The sequence below is a fragment of the Anas platyrhynchos genome, chromosome Z (genome assembly GCF_047663525.1).
Source record: "Anas platyrhynchos isolate ZD024472 breed Pekin duck chromosome Z, IASCAAS_PekinDuck_T2T, whole genome shotgun sequence".
NCBI lineage: Eukaryota > Metazoa > Chordata > Aves > Anseriformes > Anatidae > Anas > Anas platyrhynchos.
The window spans coordinates 61,974,555-62,000,027 of record NC_092621.1 but is presented as its reverse complement, the minus strand read 5'-3'; the positions used below and the strand labels follow the sequence as shown (position 1 = coordinate 62,000,027).

At 41.8% G+C, this 25,473-nt stretch overlaps 1 protein-coding gene and 1 long non-coding RNA gene across 3 annotated transcripts; one reads left to right on the top strand and one right to left on the bottom strand.

Moving 5' to 3' along the window:
* Positions 1 to 7,920: 7,920 nt before the first annotated feature.
* LOC140000674 (uncharacterized) lies at positions 7,921 to 11,723 on the bottom strand. Its single transcript, XR_011805799.1, has 3 exons — positions 10,715 to 11,723; positions 10,130 to 10,271; positions 7,921 to 8,677 (listed from the first exon to the last, which is right to left on the bottom strand). It is a non-coding gene; the product is annotated as an uncharacterized lncRNA (long non-coding RNA).
* A 2,338-nt stretch (positions 11,724 to 14,061) lies between these two features.
* On the top strand, positions 14,062 to 23,825 carry STARD4 (StAR related lipid transfer domain containing 4). 2 transcript variants are annotated; one of them, XM_005015322.6, is made up of 6 exons: positions 14,078 to 14,320; positions 16,145 to 16,308; positions 16,428 to 16,477; positions 17,959 to 18,085; positions 19,262 to 19,376; positions 19,899 to 23,825. In XM_005015322.6, the coding sequence occupies exons 2-6, from the start codon at positions 16,234 to 16,236 to the stop codon at positions 20,123 to 20,125; spliced, it is 594 nt and encodes a 197-aa protein (XP_005015379.1). In that variant the 5' UTR covers positions 14,078 to 14,320; positions 16,145 to 16,233; the 3' UTR covers positions 20,126 to 23,825. The 2 variants fall into 2 exon arrangements, with proteins under 2 accessions (XP_038026670.1, XP_005015379.1); XM_038170742.2 differs by lacking the exon at positions 16,145 to 16,308 and having other exon boundaries at positions 14,062 to 14,320.
* The last annotated feature ends 1,648 nt before the right edge of the window (positions 23,826 to 25,473 follow it).

Here is a 25,473-nt window from a genome sequence, read left to right as displayed (position 1 = left end):
TACCTACAAAAATGTAACTTTGGTTGGAACTGATCTTCCAGTGATGCATTTAATATTTAGTTTCATGTTGCACTTTGCAAGTGGTTTCTGTTTGACTGCTTGATGTCAGCAGTGGCTACACCACTTTGAGCCTACTTGATAGACCTATGTGCCTGAGTTATAAGCAAATCTTTTAATTAAATGGGATTTGGAAGTTTGATCACTTTTGGGGGGAGCTACTAGATGTGGTTACCCATAAACACAGGAGACCAGAAATAAATGGTATTTTTGGCTACTCCTCTGAGGCTGAATTCTTTGACTGCTGACAGTGTTAAGCAGCTATTCTACCCTGGGGAGGCTGAATGGATTTCTTGGAGGTTGTCTGAGAGCTTCTTGGCAATGTATTTCCAGAACCACTTCAGGGTGAAGGGGCCCTGTGCACTAACAGATCCTGCTTCTCTGTTTCATGTCACACCCACTGGGATTTTACCCCTCTTCGAGAGAGTATGGTGTACATTAGTGCACTGCACTGAAGCCTCTTATGTGCTAGCCAAGGCAATTAACAATGTACACCAGACTTTACCAGAAGACCACACCATAGCTGACAGCCCAGGAAAGGTGAGGCTGCCATGGCTCCATCTCACCAGCCGAGCATACACTGCCAGCAGGCACACAATTACACTGCATGTGCACGTGTAGCAGCCAGCATAAGACACAAGGCGCTCATGTAAAGAGCATACAGTGACACATCACCCACCTTTCTCCTGTGGCTCCCCAAGGTCCTCTAGCAGCTGGATAAGACTTCCATGGGTCTCTGCAATAGATAGGATCCTCCTGTGGTCTGCTTTTCAGAGATGTGCCCACATGCCCGGCTTGCTGGCCAGTTCACCTCCTTGCTAGCTGGCTGGGCTTGGTTGTTTGTCACTCCTGCACTTGCTCCAGCTGCTGGTACCATGGACACACAGGTCCCCATGGCCCAAAGTCACACTCCAGTGACTGGTGCTGGTCTGGTGTCACAGATGGACCATGGGGCTGAAGCTTTCCTGGGACAGCCCTGGGAGTGCCCAGATGAGGTTCCCTGTCCTCAGAGTCCTCAGTCTGTTTTTCTGCCTGTCTTTAGGCCCCTGTGCTTCACAGAGCGTGTGGAGATGGGCTTTGTATAGGCTGGTGGCTCCTCTTTTGGGCCTGGGAGGAGCTATGGCAGGGTGTTAGTGGGCTCTTCCATCACCGCTGCCTCTCTGTGCCCCTTTGTCTGTGTGAGCAAAGGAGAGTTTATCACAAAGCCTAACAGGCATAGCCAGTGACCCAGGGGTCCTTTTGAATTACCTGGCTTCCAGAATATGAGCTGAGGTAATGCAACTGGTAATGCTGTCCTGTATATCTGGAAGTGCTGGCAGTGTGAATTCATGTCAGAGCTACCATGAGAGCTACCTGCCCTGTTCCCCTCCCTGGCATGCCAGATGCTAAACAATTTGGCAGGAACAAAAAAAGATCAGGCCTGTGGCCAAATGTGGGGGAGAAGGGAAGAGAAGAAAGGGAGAGTGAAGGAACAGGAAGCTGTCTGAATCTAGGAGCTGCAGAGTGAAGATGAGTGAAAGCTGAGACAGGAGAGAGTATAAAGTTATGGGTATCGTACTTTGATAAAGTAAACAGAAAGAATGTAAAGTCAGACAAGAGTGCATTAGTAGGACTTTCCAGAATTCAAAATCATATCTCTAGAAAACAGAACAAGAGTTCAGTCACACTTCAGCAGAGGCTTTTGGCATGCTGTTGATTAATTTTAACTTACTTGTTTACAAAAGTTAAAATTGCCTAGGTACAGATAACATATACTTTCTTTGTAATGGCTTTCTAAGACTTGTGACAAGTTACACACTTTAACAAGAAATGTTTTTGCTGTTGGTTCCTGGGAAAGATGTTTTGATTGTCTGCCTATTTAGAACCCTGAACTGTGCTATTGTTCACATGAGCTAAAAACACAAGCGTTATGACTATCCTGTCTACTTAGCAATCACTTCACAGCTATAACTACAGACAATTTAAAACACAGCTATTATTTCAAACTATTTAGCACCACCCAAAAGCTGTGCCAAGTGGTAGTAAGCACATAAAATTACTGTTCCAAAGTATCCCAGTACTACTCCAAATATAGAAGATGGAATATTCAAGGAGAGAAAACGTACAAGAGTATGAAACACTTAAACACTTAAAATGTGCATGTACAGAAATTTGTGTAGACAAGTTTTAAAATTCTGTGATGTATAAAGATGAAACTACTAAGGTATATGTTGCTTGACCACTGGGCCAATGACAAGATTTACTCCATATAGTATATGTATCCACATGTCATATGTATAGTATACTACAAGTCAATGGATCCACCTACATCTTCTTGCTACAAGAAGAATTAAACTGAGAAGCAAACTAATGCAAAATGCTTCTCTCTGGACTATCTGTCCAACATTTTTCTGTCACAGAAACAGAGCAGAGAGATTAACTATAGGAAATTCCCATTAACACACAATTAATTTTCCAGACCTCTTAGAGAAAGAAGAGACCACTTTGGCCTTCCAGCGTATCTTGCGTTTTAATGTACTGTTCCTTTGAAGAATGTTGCTCTCTCGATAGAGTTTGAGCCTCTTACTTCTAGAGAAGTGCATGAAAGCATGTGTCATAGCATCCTTCAAATATATTAAAACTCCTTAAACTCTGAGTAGAGCCTTATTCAATCTCTACCTTGCTGTACACACAGAAAATCGATGTGACTGAACCCACTTGAGGTTTTATGATTTCTGGGTTGTACACAGACTCTCCCTGACCTCTATCACACTGCCTTTGTTACTGAAGAATTGGAACCTTTTAATTGTCTGAACGATACTACACAAATCATTGAATTACCTTCTACTTCTTGTTGCTTACACACACACTTTCCTTGAGCAATAACCTTGCTTTTTGCCTCGATGGAAACCTGGTAATTTGCACAGATTTTCCTCATACTTTCTTGCCTATATCTTAGCAGAGTGCTCTAGCAACTTGCTAAGTTTTAGTCTGTGTCCTGTCCCTTCCGTTCCCTGCCCCCAAAGTGATCTTTCAGGATCCCATCTGAGAAAAGAAGTGCTTTTCCTTCTGGAAATGAATCATTTCCTAAAAATGTTCTGCTAGACATTTTTATCTCATCTGAGGCTGCCTCAAGGACTCTCCCCACATATATATATATATAAAAAAAAAAAAAAAAAAGAGAGAGAGAGAGAGAGAGACCAAAAAAAAAATAAATAAATAAACAACAATGTAGTTGTCTCCAGTAAGTTTCAGAATATGTTCTGAATTTCTTCCCACATGCTGTTATTCTCATGTAATATTGAACCCTGAGATATATTTTAATAACAATCATCTGAAAAGACAAGCCTGACACCCTGATACAGAGAAAGAACTATTTATTTGGACTATGCCACAGGGTTGCACCAAATCTCAGAAAACAAGTCATAGAACTGAAGGATGTTTTTAAAATAATCAGGTTTACTCTCCTGCCATAATCTTATCTGAAAAAATGGTTTACATTTCTTGTATCCACCTGTAAATCTGAAGCAGCACTACGTTGCTCTATTAGTTTACTTACTTAATACTTCCCATATTACATATGTAAAATATAACCAGGATGAAGATAAAATCCATGATGTCAAGTGTGTTTTGGACAGACTGAGAAAACTGAGGCATTTATTAAGTCCATATCATTAGCTGATTAAGACAGAATGTGTGTTAAAACAATTACATCATGTTCATTAGTCAAAAAGGTTTGCTTATTTTCAACTGCTAATGACATTTTCACAAAGGAAATTACTCAGACATCCTAGATAAATGTATCCTACTTAACTGAAGAGATACCATACATGCTTTAAAATCTTAGAGCTGTAAGTTCTTAGCCTGCATGTACTGTAAGTAGTTTACATTTTATAAAGATAAGGTGGCTATATTTGTAAGAAAAAATAAGACGTAGGGAGTGTTCTTGCTTAAAGGAGAAAAACGACAGAATGAAAGCTACAGACACTCTGACAAATTACGACTAAAAACTCTAGGGAAAAAAAAATAATCCATTTATACATATAGTAATACATAATAGTAATCCATTTGTGGAAATTTAAGAGAATTAAAATTTTCAGAACATATACTATACAGAAAGAAATTGCTGAAAACAAGCATTTCAGTCTAGCCTGGAAATCCTAGGAGTCACAAGAACTCATGTTTTGTCTTGACAATAACCATATAAAACATACGTTCATATAATCTTTATGACGATATTAGTCCTGCACACAAACAAAGTTAAAATCATAAAAGCATCTGCAAAAACAGCATATTCAAACTTCCTTGTAAAAGAATACACCCATCGTAGAAGCAAGTGTAGCGGGAACAGGGCTTCCAGTTCTGCTGTTGTCAGCCATTTCTGTTTCTCTTTATTGTCTGACCCATGATTTCCTTAAACCTACCGCAGCTCAAACTGTAGGCAGCACAAATGGGCAGACGGTGAGTGTGGCTGCCGGTATGAGACCACTACAAGTAAATGCATATCGGACTCTGGGACTGCACTGCTGCAAAAACTGGCTCCTTTAAACCTGTTCCCTTTCTTGGGGTGGTGGGAGAAAAAAAGGAAATGTGGCAGAGACTAAGATTTTAACAACATAATTGCAAAAATCATAACAAAATGGGTTCCCAAAATAACACTACAGTTGGAAATTGATGGATAGTTCCAAGAAGCTTTCAGTGTAACAAATTTCTAGGAAAGGTATATTATGAAAACTTTCAGCTTAACACATTTCTAGAAGAAAGCATTAGCCTTACAAACAAGGAAGGTTAGTTGTTGCTGTGAGTTCTCCTAGACAAGTTCTATCAACAAAGCATCTTAATATTTTAGTGCAGAATCCCATCTTCGGTTCAACATCTGCCCTTTGAAGAAACATAACCTCAGCTTTCTATTTTTGTTTTCGTATTGGTCTGATAAAAGATTTACTTTTCTAAATCTGAATTGTATTTCCTGAGTGGAACCTGAGTAATATGTCTTTCTTCTCAAGGAACACTTGCTTCAGTCCTGGTGGATTTTGAGATTAACATAAAGAAGTCACTTCTGCTCTTCGTTATTAAACTTCTATCTACACCAAATCAGGAATTCCTCAACAGGACAGAGATAATGAGTGAGAACAGGCACATGTCCAGAAGTTACTCCTTGCTGATACTACTCACGCACATCACTATAATCATTGGCAATTCGTAGAAAATACAACGAAGTGACTGCTTTCAATTATGATTACTTTAGAATATCAGCCTGAGACTGGAAGGTAACAAAACAGCTTTAGGTGGAGTTCCAAATTGGTATATTCTTTCTATTATATTATTTATGTAACAAGAAAATGTGGGACCAGTAGTTCTTACAAACAAGTGTCTTACATTCCAAAATTTGTGTTAATGATAATAGTGAAGATTTTCATTTATTTATTTATTTATTCAGGTTATGCTTTTATCCTTTTATTACCAGGGCAACTAAGTAAGCACAGACTGACCGTAATTACATAATTAGGCTGTGAACCCACAAAACACTACTCATTTCCTGTGTGTGATAAATTTCTTCAGCACATTATCTGTGCTTTTGTTCCGTGGCCAAGACACAGCCATTGCACCTGCAGAATGGTGCACTTCTTGACAGGCTCAGTCGAGAACTCTCTTTGCCATTGGCATATTACCGAGGCCTTCTGTCCTAGATACAAAAGGTGTTCCTGTTGGAAGGCGAAGAGCTGGGAAGGCAGCAAGAAAGAGCAGATTAAAGACACAAAGGAAAAGAAGAGGCAAAGCTAAAGATAATCCTTGAATATGTAATTGAAGCCTATCCGAAATATGTTCAAAACATTTTGGAGATAAGAAACACTATTTACTCAGACTTTATAAGTGAGGGGCTTCCTGGTTCACTAAGATTACATGATTGGGTTTTCTCTTGAGGGAAAAAAATATTTTTATCAAATTCAGAAAGCTATTTGGCATTTCAGAACAGGCTTGGAGGATCCCTAATACAGTAAATCATGGAGTGGCCACTGTATCAAGAGATAAGGCAAGAAAGATTAAAACCATGTGTGTAATTGGATTTGGATCTTTTACTCAGTTTGCTGCATTTGGGAGAAATCTCAAGAACCCCTGAACATCAGTAACTGCTGTGCCAGACTGTCTTCTCTGGATTGTAGACAACACTATGTAGGATTTTGAAGGACTTGTGGGCCAGGACTATTCAAACAATTGATGACTGATTGTAAGACTTCACCTATACACATGCTACATACCTGAACGTGAACCAGCCGTGTGCCCAGATGGCCAAGAAAGCTAATGGCATCAGAAATAGCATGGCCAGCAGGACTAGGGAAGTGATTGTCCATCTGTACCTGGCACTGGTGAGACTGCAGCTCGAGTACTGTAATTAGCTTTGTGCCCCTCACTACAAGAAGGACATTGAGGTGCTCGATTGTGTGCAGAGAAAACCAACAAAGCAGATGAAGGGACTAGAGAACAAGACTTACCAGGAGTGGCTGAGGGAACTGGGGTTGCTTCTTATGGAGGAAGCCTCATTGCTCTCTACAGCTACCTGAGGTGGCAACAAGGACAGTGTTGGTCTCTTTTCTGAAGTGACAAGTGATAGGACGTGAGGCCTCAAGTTGCTCCAGGAGAGGTTTAGATTGGATATTAGGAAGAATTCCTTCACAGAGAGGCTGGTCAAGCCTTCAAATGGGCTGCCCAGGGAAGTAGTGAAGCCCCTGTCCCTGAAGGTATTCAAGAGGTGTGTGGAGGTGGCACTAAGGGACAGGGTTTAGTGACTTGGTAGGTTAGGTTAGTGGTTGGACTTTACGAACCTGAAGGCCTTTTCCAGCCTCATGATTCCAGATTCTCTATCACTATTACTGATGCTATTGCTACACACTGTAAGTGTGTACAGAACACTACTGCCACTTACACCACTCTAATGATGAAGTGTGACCATTGTTTTTGAAAGTGGAGATGGAATAAAAACCAACCTGTTCAGATTGCACTGAAAGGGCTAGGCATGAGAGCAACAGAATTCATTCATTGGAAATCTTGTAGAAAGGATTACATTAGTTTCTTAATATCAGATGATGCAAGCAGATGAAGAAAAAAAAAAAAAAAGACAATTGCATGATACTTCCACATTTTATTCTTCAGCTCAGGATATCTTCTGAATGGAGTCAGCATTTAAATTTCCTAACTGGTTTTACTGTCAACTTTGAGAATAATGTGAATGTTGATTTTTTTTTTTTCCAATGGCAGAGGTGGAGTGTATACTAATAAAGTATAGAAACCAAATCATTCAGGAAAATCATGGTTCTTCTTCCAGATATAAAGACACATTATTCTGTAGTCAAAAGACACATTTTCATACATGCCATATTCCAGTGGGATCCAAAAAGGAAATATTTATGTCTAGCTTGTTTACTTGCTGTGTCTAGCAAAATAATAGGCAGTATTTGTCCTGACCCACTAACGGCAAGTAAGAAAAAGTCATTATACTACATTATAGCACAAGTCACAGTTAGATGAGGTTAATTAAAGGAATATCTAACAGATTCCAAAATTTTATAAGGCTCTATCTACAATTTAATAAGGAAAATTAGCCCTTTTCTCTACCGTACTTGTTTTCAGACAGTTCTTTCAAGTGCAGCTGCCTCAGCAACAAAATATTTATTTTGCTTTCCTGCCATCTTGTGGCTTAACCACAAAACACATTTCTTTAAAAAAGTTACAATTGATGCTTTGTGAAGAGAGAGCTTTTTTTTTTTTTTTTTTTTTTTTTTTTTTTTTTTTTTAATATTATTTGGTCTAAGCTGTGCTCCACCACCACTACCCCACCCTGCACCACCTTACAGCATTACGACTTGCAGCTGCATGGACCATAAATTCAATGGATTTCTCAGACAATTTGATCCAACAGAAAGACATTTTGTGTAATAGCCCAGATAGCCCATGGAGTTAGATGATGGGCCATTCTGTCATCCAGAGACTTGCCTTTGACTCAGGTCTGGCTAAGTCAGTGACTGTTTTAATGGATTCATATTTCTTATTTAACTATGCAAACTGATAATGTGAGAAGTGAGACAAGTTCCAGTCTGGCTTACTATACAGCAGAGACAAATGCTATCAGTCCTATACCAATGAAACAAGGAAGACTTCTAGCTAGGCTTCTGCCCACCTGGGGAGTTGCATTTGTGAATACACAAGTGCTAAAAACTCTGTTAGCCTTTTGGGTTTTGCATTTACAAAGAATGGTCAAGACAGCTAACTCAACACAACTGATTTAATACAGCTGATATTATTAGGGACAAAAAAAAAAAAACAAAAAAACATGAAATTCCACTTCTACAGGTAAATGTGGTCCAGCACAAAATGTACAAATTCTTGCTTTCCATCACTCTGATGGAAAAGCAGCACATAGTGCACTTACCTGAATCCAGATAAAGAAGAATTAAAATAACTGTTTGAAGGTCCTATGTGAAGAATACCAGAGGTTTTCTATAGAGGTCTTTTGTTGAGGCTTATTTTTTAATAATATTGCAGGAATCATTATCTGGCAAGCCATTCAGAACAGCTCTGAACAGACTGAAGTGCCTAATAGCACAAAACAAGTTCTTTGTTTTCTTCATACTTTCAAATGTTTCTATGGAAAACAAACAAACAAACAAACAAACAAACAAACAAAAAACTTTTCTCCATCCTGGATTAGAGAGAGCCTCCTAACATGGACCTCTGGTCAGTTGCATTTAGTGGCTTGTGTGACATTTAGTGCTTGGATAACATTTGTGTATGTTTTTAACATAAACTCTTAGGAGTCAATATTTCTCTGGCTGATGTTCCAAATGAGTTGGACATCAGTGTTCCTGCGGGATGAAATACTATGCTAGCCTGACTAGAAACATCAGCAGAGGCTTAGGGCAACACCATTCTTCCGGTCTGTTATTTAGAAACTTTTGGGTTTCCAAAAGTTTCCAAACATTTTGGATTAGTTGTTAGTTTGTTTCAAGAAAAACAAAATGTGTTGTAGTTAGATGTAGACACAAACTATTCCCCCTAAGCATTGGGAAGTAATTATTTGTTGTGCTGGTGATGGAGCACTGACACAGGTTGCCGGAGAAGTTGTGGCGTCTCACTCCTAGGATGTATTCCAAAGCCATCTGGACATGGTCCTGCACAACCTGCTCTATGTCTCTGCTTGGGCAGGGCCTTGGACCAGATGGCCTCTGCAGGTCCACGTCAACCTCAGCCCTTCTGCCATGATTCTGCCTGATACACAGGTATCTGTAGTTTTGAAGGGCTACAGAACCTATGTGTGTTGTGCATGGCTGAAGGTCGGGGTTTAAAAAGGTTTAAGTCTTACCATGAAAGCTGGTGGCTGTGCAAAAGCCCCAGAAATGCAGAACTTTGACAGGTGTGGAATGTTTTCTGCTTTTCACACTTAAGAGCAGAATGTCAGAAAAAATCAACAAGGTTCTGAATCATGCTTGCAGTTTTAAATACCTTCCATTGCCTGAAATTAATGAGATCACTTTGCACTAATAAGTATTTGTAAATTCACGTCTAATGCTCTAGTAACACTGAGCACAATATCCAGCCCAGGGAAACTGAGCAGCCAGATGAGAATAATGGAAAACATTATGTTCATGAGCAAACTGAGCACTTGTCTAGGAACACATGAATTGATCAACATAATATTCTTTAATACCCTACAGAAGTATCTGAACACAAAACAAAACAAAACAAAATCAGTGATGTCTCAGATAAAATTGTACAAAAAAAAATATGTATTGCCATGGGCATTGCAGTTACTTCTCATGACTGCATAACCATTAAAAAAGACTTGGGCTCAGAGTGAATATATTAAACTACTTTGGTGGTAGTCATTGGGAGAACCTTTGGTACCCTGCACTGATATATTGTAGTCTATTCACCAGAAAATAGGGAGTTTAGTAGTTTGGTAAGGAAGTACTGCTTCCCTCTCTCCTCTCTTCCTTCCCCATCCCCCTCCACACCCACCCTGAAAGTGTTAAGCAATATTACTATTTAGTTACATTTTCCTCCTCAGAATTTTGTATAACTGCTTTTGCCCACTCACCAGTCAAAGGGAATGCAGGTGCCCAGCGGAAGACAGCGTTGCAGACCCTATTATCTCCAGACTCCTGTACATCAATTCTGTATGCGAATTACACCTTTAAGTGTGCAAGTCTTAGTCGATGCTTGCCCTTGGCAGAAAGATCCTAATTAAGCAGAAAATTACAGAAAGAAAAAAAAAATCTACTTTTTCAAATCTGTTAGCAAGGGCAGCCCATTAGCTTTCTTCTGAAAAGGGCACTAGTCTGCTAGTCTGTCTGGAGACATTTACATTTAAGAAAAATACATTGGTTAACTTTAATGAGGCAGCCATGTGCCTACTGCTCTTTGTCCACCAGCAGCTGACATTCAGGCTTGATCCGGTAAACTATTTCAGCCCTGGTTTGGTTTGGAAGCAGCCCACTGAGTGTCAGATAGGAGTAAGCACATTAAATATTAGTGGCTCTATCCTCTTTGCTACAAAAGCAGAATTTGGTCCATAATCTTTGGCAAACTTCATCTATTTTTTGACCTTCCCTGCACCTCCAAGATGTGAAGGTTAGATGTGTGCATTTTCTTTTATTTTAAAACAACCCACAAATATTCTTACCATGAGTTATGTGCATTTCACAAAGGAACACCTTCAGCAGTCAAGCCCATTGCTAGGCACAGTTCAACTGAAATTAAGTAGCAGTAGTTAGTCTCATACTTCTCCATAAAGTACTATTTCTAGGATGAACTATCAGCTATCCTAGGACAACTGATTGGCTTCATGGGGCTGTGAATTTTTCAGGAGAAATTTGATTTTTCAGGCATTTTCATGTCCTCCAAGCTCAAGATTGGTGCACCCCTATGAGAAAGAAGTCAAGCAAAGTGGGCAGGAGACCTGCATGGATGGCATGTTAGGAATAAAAACTGTTAGGTTGTCCAATGTGAAACAGGAACACATGAATTGTGTTGCCTTGTTGTAAGAGCAGCAAGGCGGAACTCTGGCCTTGCAATGATACATATTGCTTGTTCAGCAATGTGGCACCAGGCCACAAGTCATCTGGTATGAGACAATGCTGCCATCTGCACAGGACACACTGGCCACACAGCTGTACATGATCACAGAAGCCTATAAAGGACTGCCCAGTGCTCCCCTGAGGCTGGGGCTGCCACTTGTGTGCTACCCTATGCTTGGGAGCATGCAGGGGCAAAACCTATAAACAGAGTAAGTTGCTCTGCGTCGGTGAGGCAGGAACATCAACTGAGGTCAGCATTGCCTCCACAGGGATGGCTGCAAGACTTTGATACCTACTGCACCAACAGGATGCCCACCATGACCTGGCTAAGTACCTACGACATCAATGACTGGGAAAAACATCACGCTCTTTGGTACCCTGGGGTCGGTATGTTAACAAGCTAACTCAGTGACAAATTCTTTGTCTTTCTATCACTGCTTAAGTGTGAGTGTGTGTGTGAGTGAATCTGACATCCCCAAATAGCTCATTTGCTTTAGATATATATATAGTTCTTGTCTGATCCTTGCTGGGCTGAACCAATCGGCTTCAACCCTCAGAATCTAACTAGAACAGATGGGTAAAAAGCTCTTGGGAAAACGTAAACAGAAAAAAAAAAAAAAAAAAAAAAAAAAAAAAAAAAGCATAGATAATGTGCAAGAAGGGGCAGACCACTTAGGTGGAGTATAGGGACATTGTCAGAGAATGCAAGGATGCATGAAGGAAGGCCAAGGCCCTGTAGAATTAAATTTAGCAAGAGACATCAAGGCTAACATGAAGGGCTTCTTCAAATACATCATCAGCATAAGGAAGTCTAAGGAAAATGTGGGTGTGCTGCTAAATGAGGTGGGTGCCTTAGTGATGACAGATACAGTGAAGGCAAAGTTACTGAATGCCTTCTTTGCTTCAGTCTTCACTGCTAAGACTAGTCCCCAAGCTTGGAAACAAGAGAGAAAACCTGGAGAGAGGAAGACTTTCCCCTGGTTGAAGAGGATAGAGGTTATTTAGGCAAGCTAGGCACCCTCAAAAGTATGGGACCTGATGGCATGCACCTCAGGGTGCTGAAGGAGTTGGCAGATGTGATTGTCTGTCTGCTTTCCATCATCTAGCATTGGTCTTTGTCATTTGGAGAGACCCCAGATAACTGCAGACTGGCTAATGTGACGCCCATCTATAAGAAGGGCTGTAAGGAGGACCTGGGGAACTACAAGCCTGTCAGCCTGACCTCGGTGCCAGGGAATGTGATGGAACAGCTCATCTTGAATGCAATCACACAATGTATGTGGGACAACCAGGAGATCAGGCCCAGCCAGCATGGGTTCATGAAGGGCATGTCCTGCCTGAGCAGCCTCTTCTCCTTCTATGACCGGGTGACCCGCCTGGTGGATGAGGGAAAGCCTGTTGGTGTAGTCTGCCTGGACTTCGGCAAGACCTATGACAAGGTCTCCCACACGATTCTCCTGGAGCAGCTGGCAGCCCATGGCTTGGACAGGTACACTCTGTGCTGGGTTAAAAACTGGCTGGATGGCTGGGCCCAGAGAGTGGTGGTGAATGGAGTGAAATCCAGCTGGTGACTGGTCACCAGTGGTGTTCCCCAGGGGTGGGTGTTGGGGCCAGCAGGATTCAGTGCAGCCAGCAGGAGCATGGAGGTGATCGTCTATACTGGGTCTGGCTGGGATGTTAACTTTCCCTGCAGCAGCCCATGCAGTGCTGTGCTCTGCACTTGTAGCTGGAACAGCAGTGTTATCACACCAGTGTTGTGTCTGCTGCTGAGCAGTGCTGGCACAGCATCGGGCCTCTCTCTAACCCTCCTAGGGGGTGGGCAAAAAGTGAGAAGAGAAACACCACCAGGGCAGCTGACCTAAACCAGCCAAAGGGATGTTCCATACCATGTGGTGTCACACCCAGCAATAAAAGGTGGAAACAGGAAGAAGAGGGGAGGGGTGGGCTCTCGTTGTGAAAACGTCGGTCCTTCTCCCGAACACCAGCTACATGCGTTGAGGCCCTGCTTCAAGGACGTGGTCAATCATCGCTCATGTGTGGGAAGTTGAGAGTAATTTCTTTTCTCTGCACTGCCACACAGCCTTTACTTGTGTTTTTTTTTTTTCTTTCTTTTTTTTTTTTTTTTTTTTGTTCCCTTTCCCCTTGCTTGTCCCCTTTCCAGTTTTTTTCCCTTTAGTTAAATTGTTTAATTAATAATAATCCTTCCTTAATAGTTATTTTTCCCTGTAGTGATAGGACTGGAGGGAATGGCCTCAGGTTGTGCCAGGGGAGGTTCAGGTTGGCAGTGAGGAGACATTTCCTGTGAGGAAGAGCAGCCAGGCACTGGGACGGGCTGCACAGGGAGGTGGTGGAGTCACCGTCCCTGGGGGTGTTCAAGGAGAGGCTGGACATGGTGCTTGGGGACACGGCGTAGGGGGTGACACTGGTGGCAGGGGGTGGACCGGATGACCTCGGAGGGCTTTTCCAACACTAATGATTCTGTGACTCTATAAATATAGTTTTAACCAAAAATCGTCATTTTCGAAGAAAAAGGCGTCATTTCCCCTCGGGACGAGCCTGACGCTACAGAACCCGGCCCCACCCCTGAGGCGCGCAGGGCGGGCAGTGAGCAGGCCCCGCCCCCGGGCGCGCTGACGGGCAGGAGCCTGACGGAAAACCCTGCTCCCCTCGGCCAATCAGAGCGCCCGCCCTCCCCGCGGCAACCAACGGGCAGGCGCCCTGCGGCCGCCAGCTCGTGACGTCACGCCGCCGGCGCCTCGCGCCATGTCGGGCGGCCGCGAGCTTGGGCGGGGACCGCTCCGGCCCCGCCCCGCCCCGCCCCTCCCCACAGCCCGCCCGCCGCGCGCGCTCTCCCGAGGGCGGGCAGCTTCGCCATTGGCTGCGACGCCGAGCCGGCCGCGCTCCCATTGGCTGCCGCCGTCGGCCGTTGGGCGGCCGTTGCTCGGCGGTTGGGCGGCCGTTGGGCGGGCGGAGCGCGGCGGCCGGCGGTGAGCGGGGGGCTCCGGGACCCGGCATCGGCCTCCGTGACCGGGGAGCGGCTCCGGGCCCCGCTGGCGACCGTGTGAGTGTGTGTGTGTGTGTGTGTGTGCGGTACGCGGGGGAGCGAGATGGAGCCGCTGCCCAGAGCGGCGCCCCTGGCCACGAAGCTGCGGAACACCCTGGTGCAGTACCACGGCATCGCGGACAGCGAGTGGCGGGTCGCCAAGAAAACGGTGAGTGGGCGGCTGCAGGTCACCCCCTGGGAGCAACAACAGAGAGGGTGTGACGGGGTGTGAGGCATCTGGCTGTTATCGCAGGGCGTTCTGAGAGGCCCTCTGAAGTGAACCTGCCTGGACAGGGCAGCTTGGGATGGCAGGAGGGGTTTTCCCGGACATAGTGTGTCATGGCTTGTTGATGTGGAAGGCCCGCACAGTCCTAGCTGTGTGGGGCTGGGGCTTGAAGCAAAAGGGAGGTGTGGGGAGCTGGGGGTCGGCCTCTTCTCACAGGTAACTAGTGATAGGACCAGAGGGAATGGCCTCAAGTTGCACCAGGGGAGGTTCAGGTTGGAAATGAGGAGACATTTCTTATCAGGAAGAGCAGTCAGGCTTTGGAATGGGATGCCCAGGGAGGTGGTGGAGTCACCATCCATGGGGGTGTTCAAGGACAGGCTGGACCTGGTGCGTAGGGACATGGTTTAGTGAGTGACATTGATGGTAGGGGGGTGGTTGGACCAGGTGATCTTGAAGGTCTTTTCCAACCTGAATGATTCTGTGAAAATTTGAAATACTGCTAGAGCTAGCAGTGCTGTGATATGCTCACTTGTACTTTCTAATTAACCAGCCACAGCCTTGTAGTTAGGCTCTGCTGGCTTTTGGTATCTCTTTTTGTCAATAATCATAGAATCAATTACGTTTGGAAAAAGTCTTCAAGAACACATGCTTCAGCTTCCAAATGTCTTCCTCATAAAATGTGAGATCACTGTCTGTTCCTTCCCTCATGTTGCTTCATATGTTTTCATTGCCTTCAAGCTGTGACTGTTTATCAGAGCCTCCACGGTATGAGAAGTTCCATCCCCCCCGCTCCCTTGAAGAGAATGAGAGAATGCAGCTCCTGCTTTCCCAAAGCAGTTTGCCATACCCTTCTGTTGAGCTGCTTGGCTTCTCAGAGTTCTGCTTCATTAAGCTAAATAGACTTCGGTGCATCAACTGAACGCAGTGGTCCAGTGGGGTCTCATGAGAACAGAGCAGAGGGGGACAATCACCTCCATCACCAAGCTCACCACACTGCTTTGGGTGCAGCCTTGGACACAGTTGGCTTTCTGGGCTGCAAGCACACATTGCTGGCTTGTGTTGAGCTTCTCATCAACCCGCACCCCCATGTCCTTCTCTTCAGGGCTGTTCTCAATCTCTGTCCAGCCTGTGTTTGTGCTTGGGATTGCCCTGACCCAGTTGCAGGGCCTCGTATGTGGCCTTGTTGAATTTTATGAGGTTCTCACAGGCCCACCTCTCAGCATGTCCAGGTCCCTCCAGATGACATCACTTCCTTTCCTCCCGCGTGTTGACTGCACCACTCAGCTTGGTGTCATCAGCAAACGTGCTGAGGGTGGACTCGATCCCACTGTTGTGTACTTGTGGATGCAGTACTTACGCTACTGTTGTTTAGGACGTTTAGGCCTTAGAGCTTATGTAGTCATGATCCCAAGCAAAAAGTAGGTAGTATTCTTTTTAATGATGAATTTCAGAGATTCTGTACATAGGTTCCATTTTATAGTTAGATAATAATCAGAGGTTACCATTTTCCTTATTTTATCTGGCATACTCTAAAACAAACAGACCACTTTGCAAGACATTTCCAGTCAGGTATGTGGGAGGGAAGGGTAATTTAAGCTTGCTTGTGTGCTACTGTCAGTACTTCCTGTACACATCTGCTTGGTCATGTGTTACAGGAGTGCAGGCACAGACTGTATGGTCTTCCTGTCTGGATAATGGCTTTCCAGTTGCCTTTAATTGAAAAGCTGTATCTAATATGTCTTTCTGTTACTCTGTATGTATTCCTAGTAAATTGGCTTGGCCCGCAAAGCTGTTTATCTTCTCAGACTTCTCGTACTTGATACAGAGAAAGGCAATTGACTGATTTTTTTGAAAGAATGGAGGATTACCAGCAAAGACGTCTGAAAGACGTCTGCTTTTCTACAGGCAAATATACAAGAGAGCACTTTGGGGTGAGCCACAGTTAATGATAGCGTATTTTGCTTTTCATTAGAAAAACTGAGGCATTTTCTCGACATCTTAGAATGGTATGTAAGTGACAAGTAATGTCATATCTTCCATTTTATTTCAGAAAGATGCAACGGTGTGGCGTAAACCATCAGAGGAATTCAGTGGATACCTGTAAGTTTGCCTGCAGACTAGATCAATTTTTAAGGTTCCACAGATGTGCTTTACAGAGTTCAGAAATTAAGGTTCTGATTCTTCACAGGAGAAGCTAAGTGGGTCATCTGGTATGCCTTGTTGTCATGTAAAGGCCTGTACCATTTATTTTGGGTGTTATGCTTTAATGATTTGTGCTTGCTTGGTGTCCAGACACCACAAAACTCCCACTGGCTGATGTGGGCAACAACATAAGTCCAAACTTCTTAGAAATATACATCACATACAGGTTCAGTAGGTCTGCAGCATTACTGAGTGACAAGCCAGTCAGTGTTTGCACACTGTTAGTGACTATGCAACTGGTAGAATAAAACATCAAGCATGTAGCTGTGGCAAAGATGTGTGACATAAAGACCATTCCCATGTGAGTTTCTGTCATTGGGTTCTGTAGTTAGTGGTAGGTTTAAATGGAGAAATAGTTATTAGAAAGTAGCAGTTTGAAGAAAGGAAGAGTGCTGTGTAAAGGTAGTGTTTGAAAGTACCTGAAGGACTGATACGCTCGGAGTACTGCAAGTCCTGCTAGAGCTGACAACCCCAGGTACCACAAGTCTCCTGACTCTGTACTGGGCCACCAGCACACTAGCATGAACACCAAGTTGTGTGAGTTAAACCACTGCCAAAAAAGTCAGCTGCTATATGCAGCTGACTCCAGGATTGTGAACACACCCAATTTAAAAAAGGACACTGAAATTTCCAAACACCCGCCAGGCACTGGCATTCTTGGTGTACACTGAGGTTGGCCACAGTCAGCTAACTATGAGTGAAAAGGGGTGCAACGTGCAAGAGAAAAAATGAATGGGTTGTGTGACTGGCTGCCTACTATTAATAAGAAGAGCTTAATGAATAAGAAGTGTTTTGAAAATAGTGGTTATTAACAATTTTTCCCCCTCAGGAGAATGAGACCTAGTAATTCAAGTAATCAAAATTTCTGTATCTCTTTAACATAATGAATGTTCTGTAAAGTCTTACACCAAATTATTTGGTACTCTAATAGGCCACCAAGGCATAATGTAGTTTCTTGTTAGCTTGGTTCTACTACTGTTACCTCTACTTTATGAGGACTGTGACTGTTTTCCTCATTGTATACCTGCTCTCTTTTCTATTCGCTTTTAGTTTTACTTGTCCCTGGTGACCTCCTTTGCTCCCCTTGCAAGAGCAGCAAAATAACAAGTTGTTAGAGAAATAAACATGCTGATTTTTATTTGAGGAAAGAGGTTACAATTTAAGAAATACAGATTGCAGCATAAGGACAAAGCTTCCTAGAATTATGCCTATTGCAGAAAAGGATACACACAGGGATCTTCTTCTGTACTGTCTTTCTGATACAATTATCCACTGACTATAATTCCAGATACCAAGGCATTATAGTCAGTGTATTGTTGCAAACTAAAGGAATACTGAATGAGAATTTCTGACTTAAATGTAAACTTACGTTTCTCTAGCTACAAAGCTCAAGGAGTGGTGGAAGATGTTACTAACAGAATTGTGGATCATATTCGCCCTGGACCTTATAGGCTGCACTGGGACAGCTTAATGACTACAATGGACATCATGGAAACGTTTGAAGAGGTGAAGACTTGCATACAGATTTTTAAAGGAAATGTGTGTAGGCACGTATGTGAATCTAACATCACAGAAAAGCAGTAGTTCCAATAAGTACTGATATTTTTACTTGTGTTTTCTTCAATGCATGTTTATTTGCATGGACAGTATGAATACATGCTGTGGGTAACTTCAGAAGATGTTTTCTGGCTGCACAGCCCTCTTCTGCAGCTTGACATTCAGCTTTCCATGAATGAAAAAAAATAAAGGAATAAAACCTAAAAGGTTGCAGCTGAGATGTGGGAGCTGTAGTACAATTCACATGTAGAAGAGTTATAGTGTAATATTCTACACATCAGAGGCTTTACATTCTCCTCACTTTCATCTATTCCACAGTAAATAAGGTTGTTGGTATTAATAATCCACTCGTGCTTCTACAGAAACTACAACCTGTTCCTAAAAGGTTTTCTTAGCTGTGGCAGGGCTTTGTGCTGAGCGCAAAAATAATTTGTACTGGAGGGCAAGACTTGATAAAGAGGGATACTTTTGAAATTGGTTATGTAGAAGTTGTTAACCTTGTTTTGGTTACTGGGGACATCCACTATGACTTTAAAACCATGTAGGCATCTGGCTTAAACACAGATGCATTGTTTTGTGCTCTGGCTTTTCAGGAGGATTTATATGATAATGTGTTTTTGCTAATTGCTCCTTAGTATTTACACAAACTTAAGTGTCTCATAAGAAAGGCTTTTTGGAAGACTTGTTTGCATTCTGTTTTGTTCACTTGGTGGATTAAAAGCCCTTGACAGAGGATCTTAGTACTGAGTGCAGCTTCTTGCAGTTTATTCATGATCTTTTCAGACTTGCTAGGTAGTGGGAAGGGAATGTAAAAGCCACATGGCTTTCAGTTCCCAGACATAACTTAAAATTCTATCGTTTTAATCAGGATGGTTTAAAGGAGCCAGATACCCTCAGCCTCTGCAGTGCTCAGTTGCAGACTACAAGTTCTTAAGAACTTCCAGCCTTTAGACCAAAAATGACACTTCTGTTAAGACCTCACTGAAGTTTTCTGGACAGCATGTAGCTGAAAGATAGCACCACCTTTTTGGAAAAGGCTAGCTGCCTACCAGCTTAAATATCCCTGTATTCATTATAATAAGATATTTTTGTTTTGTTACTCTCCTCATTCTGTCACTCAACAAGAACTGCTGTGTGATGCGTTACACCACTGCTGGCCAGCTCTGGAATATCATAGCACCAAGGGAGTTTGTTGATTTCTCTTACACCACAAACTATGAAGATGGTCTTCTAACGTGTGGTAAGGCACCACTTACCTTTGCTCAATTCTTATTTTGCAGCACCTGTCTGCCTTAAGATTTGGTTCAAATTAATTATAGTTCTGTAGTAAACATTCAAAAATGATATAAAATGGTCTCCAATTAGTATTTCAGAGGTATTTTAGAGATTTTACAGATTTAAAGAAGTATACAAGTTATTGCTTTGCCCATTAGCCATTCATGTGTGACAGAACTCATTTATGCCAACTGTAGGACAGGAGTGGTAGAGACAAATTGTGTGGTTTGTCTCAGCTTATACAGCAAACTGAGCGAAGTAAAAAGCTTCCTAGTAAGTGGGAGGAATGTCTTTACTGTCCATTTCTGCTTGTTAAGCTCGGCTTGTTTGTGAAGGAGTGTGGATGACAAGCAGGCAGCTTTCAGGTTTGCAAGTATCCAAAAGCTTAAAGTGTTCCTGTCATTACTACTAAATTCCCCAGGTAGAAACTTTTATTTTTTCTCTCTCTGAAATTCATTTTCCTTTTCTTTTTTATTTTCCTTGACAGGTATTAGCCTTGACTATGGAGAGGTGAGACCTGATTTTGTCCGTGGATTCAATCACCCTTGCGGTTGGTTCTGCGTCCCTCTTAAAGACTATCCTAACCACAGTCTTTTGACGGGTTACATTCAGACAGAACTGCGAGGGATGCTGCCACAATCTGCAGTAGACACTGCCATGGCTAGTACTCTGGCCAATTTCTACTCTGACCTCAAAAAGGCACTGAAAACATAGGCAAAAAGTGACTCAGAAGCCCATGCGTTTCTTGCAATCAAATTACATTGTTTAGTTTAGCATAGGTTAGCTACTGAGTTCAGAAGTAACATTGTTCCTGAATGGTTCCTGAACCTTTATGTAGAAGGATCCAAACAACTTTGATGTGGTAACTTAGCATACATTCCTAATTCACAGCACAAGATTTTGTTTCTTGCTCAGCACACTGCAACTGTGTGAGGAGTAGTCTGAATCTAAACACAAGATGAGTGTGGGCATGAAAAATGCATACAAACTCGGCTCTCACCAACACTATTGAGAGTAGAGTACTCAGGATTTTGTGGGTGCAGGTTGCTGTACAGGCAGCATCTCACTGGAGATGTAATTTTGTAATATATATATATTTTTATATTTAAGTTTTTGGTTTATGTAGTTTGTAAAGGTGCATCTTTAATTTCTGTTTTAGAAATTTGCTTTGATTTACTACTGAGATGGTCCATAGCTAAATTTTTAAACAGTGCTGTTCATAAGAAAGTTATTTGCTCATGTTAGCAAAATAAGTATTCATTACTGGCATTTCTTTGATATTGTAACTGTAGCTTGATAACTGTTGTAAGTAACGGTCTCAGTGCATAGATAAAGAAATGTCTTTACAGCTGATCCAAAGCTCATTTAAGTCATCAGGTGTCTTTTCATAGTATAGTGGGCTTTTAGTCATGCAAATAATTGTCAAAAGAGCAAACATCCAGTGGATCCTCTGTAATACTCTGCACTCCTAAATGATTTTTTACTTGAATTTGCATGTAATTGTGTTCTCTCGCTTAATTTTTGTCTTCCTAAACTGAAAAACATAGAGTTACTAGAAGTACAGACAGTACCACTAACTTGCTTCAGACATAGTCATTGGTTTAAAAACAAGAGTACAGACTGCACTGCACTAGGGCTTTCTGTTGATTTTTGCAATAAATGAAATGAACATCTTAAAACACAAGGAACTGAAGGTCAAAGCACAAGCTGTAGAGTTGCTCAGAGCCGCTGGATAGTGGAAGATCAAATTTTTAAGGATATTCAGTCTCACAGTGATGCTGGTGGCTATACAGGAGGGGCTTTCAAAAGCCTACTCTCTGTGCTGCTAGGAACCCGAATTCTCTTTAAAATGTTACGTTGAGAATTTAATGTTGGTATGCATCATTTGCTCAGGTGAGATTGTAATTATCCCTGTGCTTTACTAGTGCACGTGCAGCTGCACAGTAGTTTGGGAAAGTACCCTAGAGCCATAATATTGTGGGACCATTGTATACATACAATCCAGGGACACAAAACAGTGGCCTCAAGTTGTGCCAGGGGAGTTTTGGATTGGACATTAAGAAGAACAACTTCATGGAAAAGGTGGTTAGGGATTGGAACAGGCTGCCCAGGAGGGAAGTGGTGGAGTCACCCTTCCTGGACGTATTTAGGAAATTTGTGGACCTGGCACTTAAGGACATGGTTTAGCAGTTGCCTTGATGTTAGGTGGATGGTTGGGCTTAATAATCTTAAGGGTAGTCTCCAATTTAAATGATCCTATGATAACAGAGGAAGCCATGCATAGACTACATGTATAGTCACTAATCTGTGCATATTGATGTCTCCTTTTTTTAAAGCTTCTGGGCTGATTGAGGGGTTTTGATACAGATGTATAAAGAGCAAAATACTCCAATGCTCCATAAAGAGCACAGATTAAACCTTCACAGAGCCACATCAGTGTTACAGAAGCAGGTTGAAGGGAGCTCAAGACTCTTACGAGAGGATGTTTGCAGAGCACTAGATACTGCAGAAAAGTTCACAAGGTCCTTGTAGTAAATACCCATTATAAGGGCTCTAGCATCTCCAGAATATCAAGCCTTATTTGTGTTAAGTGAAATGACTTTTTATACTTTCAAAGAAGATAGGCTGATGAAGCACAGAGCAGCCAAAGAAAGAAGGCTTGCGTTTAAACAGAAGAAAATTACTGGCATTTTAAGTATGAAGGTAGTTTTTATATACATTTTCTCCATGAAGGTTTCCTTTTTATTTTCCTTTTTATTTATTTTATTTCCGTTTTAGTTTTCAGTAACAGTCCTAGGGGTGGAAAGATCTTGTGATGAAGGGCAAATATCTGAAAGCAAAGCAGGCCTTCTATTTTGCATTGTGGTACATTATAATTTGTTCCTTTAGCACTGATTCAGCTGGCTTCATACATTTTAACACCAGTAGTCTATTGCTTCTGCCAATGAGTCTGAACACTAAAATTAATAACAGAATAGAGATTACAGAGGCAGAGACAGGAGCTAGATGTTTTTATGTCAGCATAATACAATTCTTCTGTTTTCATATAAGGAGAAATCATGGAAGGTGCTAGCAAACCTTAAGGATTTATTTTCTTGGGGATTCTCATTCCTGTTAAAAAATTTCACATTCTTGTAAAAAAGTTTCTAGTTTAGGAGCACAACAATTGACAAAGTATGCTGATTACACTGCTGAAGCAATGCATAGTTGGTAGCCCTACACTGATTATTCTTAAACAGTTCATCTGTGGAGTAATACTGAACTGTAAGAAAGGTGTCCAGTTTCATATGGTATTGTATTTGTTTAAAATCAAAACTTGATTTCTTTTTATATAGCTAGGGATTGAGAGGAGTGTTAGATCATGCGGCAGAGCTGTTCTTTAACCAGAGTACATTCAGAACGAAGAAAGCCATGAAATCAAGTACTGATCAGATCAGAACTTCTTTCCCCATCACTGCATTGCTTTCCTCCTAAGGTAGTGGACAGCCTAGATGGAACAAGGTGGTACAAATAGGAAGAGAACTGAAGGGACAGAAGTGCAGGAACATGTTACTTGGCTTGTTAGGAGGTAGTTTGAGACAAAGTAAATTATTTTGTGTAGATTGCTGTCATCATCACAACAGCAGAATTTGTGCACATTTGTGAGGTTAGCCAATGTTTTTGTTGGGAAGGGTCACAGGCTACATTCGTTACTTCAATTTAGTGTTTCAGCTAAACTAGAACAGGACAGTGTCATCTGAAAGTAGCTTCTGAATGAGGCACCCAAGATACCAGTTTTTGCTGGAGAAATAGCATGTACATATATATAAATGCATCAGAATTATTTTTATATGACTAGTAACTGGGGGGAAAAATAAATACTCTTTTCAGGGGCTTAGGCAATATACCAGTTTATTTAAAGTTTGGCACTTTAACTAGTTCCTGTGTGTGTGGATGGGAAGGATGGCTAATGATAAGATGATTTGCATGTTTAGCTTTTGTTTGTCATTGAAAACCTTCATCATTGAATCTTGTGCGTAATTGTGTTGCTTGTTTTGTACTCTACCACAGCCTTCTAGGAGGTGGAACAGTACCACAGACAGATACTCTGGGAACAGCACAAGCGTTGATCTCACATTTGATTAATTTATAATGCTTTTAATAGACCAAAATGTGATGACAGTGTGTAATTCCTTTAGAATCATAAATAACGAGAACTATTTGACTGTGTGAACTGGTGATTAATAAACCTATAAGGTTCATTGCTGGAAAAAGAGCCATGGTTCTATTGAAACCAGTCAAGTTGTACCTATGTTCAGAAAGTAAAAATCAATCTGTCTTAACAGTGGTTTTAACTGACTGTGTTCAGTGCTTAAGAGATTTGTGTTTTATATTTTGAATGCAGTTCCAGAATAAATTAAAACATGAACTCCAACAGACTCATGATGCATCTTTTTCAATACTTATGCAGTTGGATGTAGTATTTGGCTCGTTTGGGGGGAGTTGTGTCTGATTAACTAGCATCTTCAACTGCATGGTGATGTAATAACTGTCAGTCTCCATATACTTAAAAACAAACCCCAGTATCTTTATTTAAAATCATGATTCAGCCTAGGAAGATTTTAACTTCCCAGAACAACTCAGACTCAGATTTCTGCTAAATTAAAATATCTTGAAAAAGATACAGGTAGGATTTTCTCATAACTTTTATATACATATTTTTAATGACCCCATGATTGCTGTGGAAGAACTTAGTTTTCTCTTAATATTACTTTCTTTTAACATGTTCAAGAAATGGCTTCTTAATCATCATAATTAAGTGCATCCTAAACACATAGGCACATAGCATCTTGCAAAAAATGTGTATTAGGGTTACATTCCAGAACATTTATTTTGACATGTATTTAATAAACAAGCAAAGGAAGAAAATACCCATACCATATGCAGAATCTTTGCTTTTGTCTCTTTTTAAGCCTATAGGAAGGCGGGAGAGCTCTGTAGCATTTTACTTCAGAGCAGAGTTGCAGCCATTTTACCTTGCTTAGGAAAGGAACTGTGCCTCTGAGATACAGCACACTCTTGTAGGGAACGTAACATCTCACCATATTACAAAGTGGGGTAGAGATAGGTACAGAAGCTACTTCAGATCATTGGAAAATGATTAAGTATGCTAGTTAGAATTATTAAGAAAAACTGTGATGTTTAATCCTAATCTAAACCCATTTTATGATGGAAGACAGGAAGATGGAAGCAATTAATAAAATACATGCTAAAGATGAAATGTTCTGTAGGGACATCTGAAGTCCTAGACCAGAAGCTAAGCTTTATGATACATTCTGCCTTTTCCGGTCCTCACTGGGGTGTGCTGGTGACTCAGAATACAGGTAGGGACTGATAAATGTGGAGTCCATCTTCCCAGGAACTGTGCCTCTAGCAGGGGGAAAACAGACGCAAATGATATCAGAACGTGACAGGAGATGCTTGCACATGTTTCACAGTTGATCCCCACAGGAAGAGGTGTCATGATACCCTTGCTTAGGCATCTGGCTTAAAGTGCCCCCAGATCAGCACATTATCCAGAAACGTCTTTTCTAAAGTGAATTTCTCTTTCAGTGAGTCAAGCCAATATGAATACATAAGGATCCTTGAAAAGCATGGTTTTTTTTTTGTTTTTTTTTGGTTTTTTTTGATACAGGTGATGTCTGTGAAGCTATTAGATCAACAACTTAATTATTAGATCAACAACTTAAGAAACAACTTGCTCAGGCTGGCCAAGGGGGCTGATTTGGCTGTGCTCTCATGCCTCATAGAAAGCATTTCCTGAGCTCTCTGCCTGGGTCTGCTCACCTGCTTTGCAACACAGATCCAGCTCCTAGGCATGTTATGAGCTCGGAGTACAGGACAACAAAATACCATCCTGAGTAAGATTCCCTGACTTGCTCATGATTACTACCCGAGCACTGCCTTTAATTTGGTTTTCAGTTGCACAGCATTAAGGCTAGCACGTTGATGTTATTAATTCAGGCCTTCAGGCTCACTGGACAGTGCTCTAAGGGAGTGCATCTGAGCAGTTGCAAGCATGA

Bases quoted from the DNA above. Each gene is read 5' to 3' on its own strand.
- STARD4 (XM_038170742.2), top strand. From the start codon at position 14,216: ATGGAGCCGCTGCCCAGAGCGGCGCCCCTGGCCACGAAGCTGCGGAAC. The intron at 16,478-17,958 runs GTAAGTTTGCCT...ACGTTTCTCTAG, and splicing joins GAGGAATTCAGTGGATACCT to CTACAAAGCTCAAGGAGTGG. The intron at 18,086-19,261 runs GTGAAGACTTGC...TCACTCAACAAG, and splicing joins TCATGGAAACGTTTGAAGAG to AACTGCTGTGTGATGCGTTA.